The 7,080-nt window shown below is 31.5% G+C and overlaps 2 protein-coding genes across 2 annotated transcripts in view; both read right to left on the bottom strand.

The window, feature by feature from the left end:
- The window catches only part of LOC107641065 (probable cyclic nucleotide-gated ion channel 20, chloroplastic), a 14,216-nt gene extending 10,431 nt beyond the window's left edge, over positions 1 to 3,785 (bottom strand). Inside the window, exons 1-8 of the mRNA XM_021123946.1 lie at positions 3,717 to 3,785; positions 2,868 to 3,101; positions 2,032 to 2,274; positions 1,788 to 1,933; positions 1,591 to 1,668; positions 1,297 to 1,429; positions 547 to 799; positions 192 to 357 (exon numbers count right to left, since the gene is read on the bottom strand). Of these exons, the coding sequence (XP_020979605.1) occupies positions 192 to 357; positions 547 to 799; positions 1,297 to 1,429; positions 1,591 to 1,668; positions 1,788 to 1,933; positions 2,032 to 2,274; positions 2,868 to 3,101; positions 3,717 to 3,785 (1,322 nt within the window). The remainder of the gene's footprint in view (positions 1 to 191; positions 358 to 546; positions 800 to 1,296; positions 1,430 to 1,590; positions 1,669 to 1,787; positions 1,934 to 2,031; positions 2,275 to 2,867; positions 3,102 to 3,716) is intronic.
- On the bottom strand, positions 5,283 to 6,866 carry LOC107641064 (putative cyclic nucleotide-gated ion channel 19). Its single transcript, XM_016344573.1, has 5 exons — positions 6,672 to 6,866; positions 6,016 to 6,174; positions 5,797 to 5,898; positions 5,504 to 5,607; positions 5,283 to 5,298 (listed from the first exon to the last, which is right to left on the bottom strand). The coding sequence occupies exons 1-5, from the start codon at positions 6,864 to 6,866 to the stop codon at positions 5,283 to 5,285; spliced, it is 576 nt and encodes a 191-aa protein (XP_016200059.1).

Raw genomic sequence — 7,080 nt, 5'->3', positions numbered from 1 at the left:
AGATATTTTAGATATTTTAAATTTATTATATTTTATTATAAATATTTTTGTATATTTTAAATATTTTAAAAATTTTAAAATTTTATAAGCCATGATTTTTTTAAAAAGAAAAGAAAGAAAATGACTATTAGTAGTGAAATTATATTGAATAAAAATTCTTGGATCAAACTATAGTAAAGAGTATGTATAACCTTTTTATGGCCTCTTCAATAAGTGGAGTGTGCAAGAATTTTGCAAACCGAGTTAGGATCTTTTCAAGGTCAGTAACTTCAACCACAAATGCCTCCACATCTGTTAAACAAGTTATACTCTTGGTGCTCAGAAATCTTTCTTCAGGAAAAAATAATTTGTCACCATCTGCAAAAGATATTGCATTGATTAATTATTATGCGAAACAGAACCATAAGAATTAGTTACCAATCAATCATATAATGCTCCAATGCATATATGCATAATCAAAATTTATTATATAATGAAAGTTGATTCACATTTATAATTAAATTTAAATTAAATTAAATTCATATTTATAATCAATAATTATTATACCTGTGCTACTATTGGATGAAGCTCTCTGAAGACACCAGAAAAGGAGTTCTTGGCAACATGCATCCCCGTCAGATATGTGGACGCTTGTTCCACTGGTGTCCTTGATCTCCAGTGTTCCATGCACAACAAAGACTATCATCTCTATTAAGTCACCTGGATACATGATTGTACTGTCTGCCAAGTACAGCTTCCACTTTGATTGCATACAGATAGCATCAAGAATTGACTGGTGCATGATTTCAAAGAGTTGAACCTAAAAAGATTTTAAAGAAAAAGTGGCTGGTTAAAACCAAGAGTTGAGTTGTCAAATTAAATAAAAATAACTTAGAATAAATATAAAAAAATTAGTTTAAGACTCCACACATTGTTACTACATGAGAAGATTTGAAAATTCAGAACTCATGTCTTGACTAGTTAAAGCCTATCTTTTACTAATTCAACATTTTAAATCAAAATTGAACACAAGTTGTAGTTACCTACTCCATGCAACTGATATTGAAATCAATATTTATTATGTAAGTGTTGTCTATATTAATGCACATATATGTGTTTGTAATACATGCATGTTCCATGATGAATAAAAAAAATGCTTACTGTTTGTTTAAAAAATTCTCTTCTATATTCTTAGGATTATTATTGAGTTTGAGTGAAAAATATAATAATGCCATTTATGTGAGTAAATGATCTTCAGCAAATTAATTATGGAATTTATGCTTACAAATATTTTTAACTTTGATATTAGATTCTTACCTTTTTAATAATGGGGAGAAACTGATGCCTTGTTAGGTCTCTCTGGATATCCTTTGGCATACTCTTCAAAAGTTCTTCTTCCTTCATCCCTTTTGTTGCAGTCCAATTCTGAATTTCAGCATCTAGTATTCTCCTGCATGATAGAAAATAAAAACCAGAATAGGATCCTATTATATAAGTTAATGACCAATGAATAAAATGTAACAATTGATACAAGTGTGTTCCATCACGCATTGTTTCTATCCTCTAAGACTTTTATCCATCCTTTTTATTTTCCCTTAATTCTACTCATACCTGCTTAAATCTTCTGGTAGGTGACGATGCCTTGACCATCGTTCAATTTCATTGCGTCTAAGTATGTTATCTATCTTCCTGCAAACAATATTGAAGAAAATGCATCAAGGACATTGTAATAAAGCTAAAAGTAGTGAAACTTTGATGTCAAATAAGAAACATAATGCACTTCTATTTTTCAGAAAGAAATGTTCTACCTCCGACTGAAACCTTGAATAATACTTGTTATGTTTCCAAATATGATTGCAAAAATTGAGAGCCCCAATGCTCTGATAATCCATAGGAAAATGACTTCTTTCACGCTAGAGAAGCTTGGAGTTTTAACAGAAATGAAACTAATTTGCTGCATTAAAATATATCAAACTATTCATATGTCACGTTTGATTAATAGTTTAAGTTATTCATAATTGACAAAAGGAGTAAAGAATTAAATGAGCATACCGTGATACCCCAGAACAGAGCAAATGCATATTTTTGGACCGGATCATATTCCACAAGTGGCATTAGATCAGCAAAGATCCCATTGCCAGAAGTATTAGAGGAAGAATTGAAACAGTTGCTGGCAGCTGTATTTATCAACCACTGATCTTCATCATTGTTTTTCTTAGCTTCACAAACAATGAGACTCTTACATCCAGTTAAGCCAGAAGCGCTGCAGGTAGTTCGCAAACATTTCTCAACTTTCTGCAAGATGGAAAGAATAAAATCAATTAATAAATGATGTGGCTTATTGCTACACATTGAATCACGAGCTTACAATCATATATATATAATACTATACATTTAAGTCTTTTTATTAACTAAATTGATTTCACATAACAAAAATTAGTTATAACTAATATTATTCTAAATCTTATTATTTAACTTGGTTAGGTGTTATATGGCATGATAATATGACTGGTTAATAACATACGTCACAAAATGATAAATTGTCGGGTCATGTCATATTAAGATACAATCAATTATTTTGTAACAAAATAATACTACACATCTAAGTCCTTTTATTAACTAAGTCTAACTAAGTTAGTCGAATATAACAAAAATCTATGACTAGCATTATTCAAAGTCTCAATGTTTAACTTAGTTGATTTGATTCATAAAAAAATTTAAATGTATAGCATTATCCTATATATATTAAAAATATGGAAAAAACAATTAAAATCATTCTAAAACAATTAAAAATTATTTTATTTTATATTTATTAATTACGTCTAAAATTCAGAAACATTACAATTTTAATTTAGGAAAAAGAACTTAAAAGTATTGTTTCCACTTACCTCTACAGCAGCAAGATATCCGAAACAACCAACAAGATGTCCAATTAGTACAAGGACAACAACATTCGTCGCAAAAACACTCCGAATGGTCTCATGCGTGCCAAACAATTGGTTGGGAAAATACCTCACTATTTGAATTGCATGCTGCACCATCAGCATTGTAAACAGCAAGGGATTAACACGTCCAAGAATGGTAGACACTACCTCATTTTCCGGGACACCGTATACCATCACCTACAGATATTTCACCATGGTTATTTATAACTATAATTAATTTATTAAGGACTTCCTTACTTTAAAATAAAAAAAAATAAAACTTTTTTCTTCAGAATGTTAAACTTGTTAAAATATAATTAGGATCAATTAGTATTATTTAATATATCTGAATATTTATTATAGGAGATTACATCTTTATTATTAAGATTCTCTTAGTACATATAAATACCTTTTTATATTGTATACACTCAATAATATACCATCCTTTTTCTAGTTTAGTTTCTTATTTTTAACATAGTATCAGGGAGTCATGGTATCCTTTGTGAAGAAGATAAGTTATTTTTCTTGCGATGAAATCACCGTAGTTTTTGCATTTTTCTATGTCATTCTTCTTTTTCACTTGTCACTCTTTCATGCTTTTTCACCTCACTGACCAACCTATTTTCGTTGTCTTTTATTTTTTCGAGTCGAATGATCAAACACCATTGTCATCCGCTGCTTATCTATTTTCATGAAAAAATCATATAATTTTTGCTTTCTTTCGGCAGTTACATCTGCGTTCTCTCGTGGCAGTTCCGTCTGCGTTTCTTTCCAGCAGTTCCGTCTGCACTTCTTTTAAATAGCGGCAGTTACGTGCAGTTCCGTCTGTGCTTCCTTCAGACTAGCGGCAGTTCCATCTGCGCTTCCTTGCGGCAATTTCATCTGCGCTTCTTTTGGCAATTACGTCTGCACCCGTTTTATTAGTTTATGCAATTTTTTTCTCTTTATTTGGTTGTTTTAAATAAATTTCAAACTCAAGTTGTCAGTTGAGTTTGAGGGGATGTTAGAATATAATTAGGATCAATAATTAGGATCAATTAGTATTATTTAGTATATCTGAATATATTATAAGAGATTAAGTTTTTATTATTAGATTCTCTTAATACCTATAAATACCTTTTTATATTGTATCAATTCAGACAATTTAAATAAACAATTTGAATAGATAACTTGAATACACTTAATAATATACCATCATTTCTGCAGTTAAGTCTAAAAAAAGTATAACCGCAATTTATTGAAGACAAGAATATGATAACAAAGTAAGAGAAACCAAGCGGTTTATATATCATGGGAACCACTCATATCAAAATGCACAAAATAACTTTTTTTTTAAAATTATGCATGAGAATATGATAAGTGTTCTCACTTGTGTTTTGGTTTATTTGAACGATTATTATAAAAAAGCTAAATTTTATAACCAAACCTTACAGATAGAATTGATTAATTTAGTTCATTTTAACCGATTTTTTTACTTTTACATTAAAAATCATATTTTTTTGGACAAATACAATATTGGGCTTAGACAGTTTATGTTAAAAGAACAATGAAAAGAGCCAAAATTGATCCTTACATCTCACAAAAAAAATCCAATACAAAAAAAAAAATCCAATACAAATTATGCATCAGTTTGCAGGTTCCTTATTATTTCTCAGTTTGAAGGTGCTGCACAGTCTCTTACTGCTGGTGTTGGCAAATCCATGGAATGTCACAGAGGTTGCTGCTTCTATAGTTCTATTGGTTATGCATTGGGCATTACAGAGCAGAGCAAATTATGATGAAATCGGTAAATTGCAGCATAGCAGAACTTCCTGGAGAAGATGAAATCGGTAGCAGCAGCAAGGAAGAAGAATTGGCACAGAAGGGGAGGAATTATGATGCCGCTGAGAAACTGAGAGTGTTAACTAGACTCCGAAAATGGCGATGGACCTCGAACAAAACAGCATCACCGCCGGCGAAGATCCAGGCAAAGGCGAGGAAGCAGGCTAACGGAGGCAGCGACTGGATGGGATATGGCGAGGAGGCAAGTCGCATATTGGGAAATGGAGTTCTCTCATCACATCGCTGGGTCCCTCATCCAAATCGCTGCGTCGCCGGAGCACCAACACGGACAGAACCGTGGGAAGAAGACGAACTGAACTAAGCAAGAGAAGGAGAAGTGGCGCTACGGAAAGGAGGAATGAGACTGAGACGACCAGCGCCTCTAGCTCGAGGAAGAAGGAGATCGATGCAGATCTTCTGGGTTGGGTTGGGTGGGGTTCAGGCCTCAGGGTGCTTTTCGGGTTGGTAAAAAAAAAAATTAAGCATGCCAAGGACTGGTTTATTTAAACCAAATGGCGTCGAACTGGGTTTAAAAAAGTGGGTTTGGAGAATAATTTATTAACCGATTATATTCCTACCAAAAAAAACCGATTATTAAAAATTTACTAATTACAGCGTGACACGTTATCAACTTAAAAAAAAGTTGTTTCATGTATCTTGATGTGAGTCTCCCCCACATATACAATACATTCAAAACTAGTAGCAAGAGAACAAGCAAAGGATATGACAAGAAATTTACCAGAGAAAAAGGAAACACGAGAAAGAGATCAACAGCAAACCCATTCGGTGCTAGCATGTAACGGAGAGCAATCTTTTTTGGATCGTCAACTAGATATCCACCACCAACAGCTGTTGGCTTAGAAGAAATATAAGCCAACCTAAGCTGTAAAACGAAATTCAACTTGGTAAAATTATCAAGTAGCTAGATTCTAAGATTTAGTAATTTTTAAGTGACTAATTATGTTTAATGATATAAGATTTTCTAAAACCTTCTACTTTAGTGTCAAAGCTCAGTAGTCTCTTGAAATACATGATCAAATTAATGTTAAAAAGATTATAAGTGAGAAATTACCTGGAAAGCAATGTTCACCACATAGAGAAGATCAGCGAGGCATTTCAGGTACACAAATGTTTCATTTAGGGAGAACAACTTGACTCCAAGACATTTATGGTGCTGTAAATAAATCACATAAAAAATGGTGACAATATTTACAAATAATACTAAAAAATATTAGAAATGACGAATATTTATGAAATTTTCTAATTAAATATAAGGTAAAAAGGATCATACCTTATCCCAATATAATGCGAAGAAAAATATTGATGCATCCAGAACGATTCTAGATAAGCCAACCAAATAAGCGCGCTTGATCCACAAGGATACCCATTTGCTGTGAGGATTCAGAATAGGTGGAGGCCAGAAGGAGAATGTTGTAGAACCATTCGCATTCTGATTAAAAGCATTAGAGAGCATTAGAGCATGAGAAGACAAATAAAAAAAAATAACAGACCATAATAGTCTTATATTTTTATATATTTTCTTAGTTTCCTAAAACTATGACTATTCACATGGCACAATAAACCTAAGCTGCATATCAAATGAGCTTTATTAACTTAAATTCTTCCTTTTGTAAGAAACAGGCTAGTTATTAATTATTATAGAGTACAATAGAATAATAATATGAAATAATATATATTGCCACTTTTCATTAAACTATACCTATACTTAATTAATGTTGTTACTTTGATTCTTTAAAAAAAATTATGAACCTATATTTTTAATAATTCTTTTTATTTATGTTTAGTTCAGAATTTACTTATCACCTTTCTTACAATAGTTCATTTCATTTCATATTTATGTTGTGTTAACATTAAATAAAAGTAGTATAAGAATACTAACAATCAAAGAAAATTATGAATAAAAAATCTTAAAAATAAAAAAATTACCTCAGTTGAGGCAGCCTTCAAATAGCTCGGGCATGTAATGCAGAATTGTACATCACATAGTCCTACCATGCCAGATGCTAGCAGATTCTTGTTCCCAAATTGATCTTCATGCGGTAGTGGTGCTTCGTCTTCTCCTCCTCCAGTTTCAGGTTGTTCTTCATTAACGTCGATTACCTCCTGAGTCATGGCGGCCATCTTTCCTAGAAGCTAGATAGAGAGATGAGCTGAGTTTTATTTAATGGAGATATATAATATATTAAAATTTTCAGAAAAAAAAATGGCAATGATTGCTTACGTACAACCATTTTTGCATGATCTAATTTTTAGTTATTTTATTTACATTTGTTATCATTTACATTAATTTGTAACAAAAAAATTTATAGTTCGTAGAATTTTTTATTATAAGTAA

This window comes from Arachis ipaensis, chromosome B05, assembly GCF_000816755.2.
Source record: "Arachis ipaensis cultivar K30076 chromosome B05, Araip1.1, whole genome shotgun sequence".
In the NCBI taxonomy this organism is placed as follows: Eukaryota; Viridiplantae; Streptophyta; class Magnoliopsida; order Fabales; family Fabaceae; genus Arachis; species Arachis ipaensis.
This window is presented reverse-complemented; position numbering and strand designations above follow the sequence as displayed.

What these genes read in the sequence shown, in the direction of transcription:
- LOC107641064 (XM_016344573.1), bottom strand. Translation starts at nt 6,866, where the DNA reads ATGGCCGCCATGACTCAGGAGGTAATCGACGTTAATGAAGAACAACCT. An exon ending in TGAAGGCTGCCTCAACTGAG is followed by an intron (nt 6,175 to 6,671) that starts GTAATTTTTTTA and finishes GCTTTTAATCAG; the next exon opens with AATGCGAATGGTTCTACAAC. An exon ending in TGGTGAACATTGCTTTCCAG is followed by an intron (nt 5,608 to 5,796) that starts GTAATTTCTCAC and finishes TTCGTTTTACAG; the next exon opens with CTTAGGTTGGCTTATATTTC.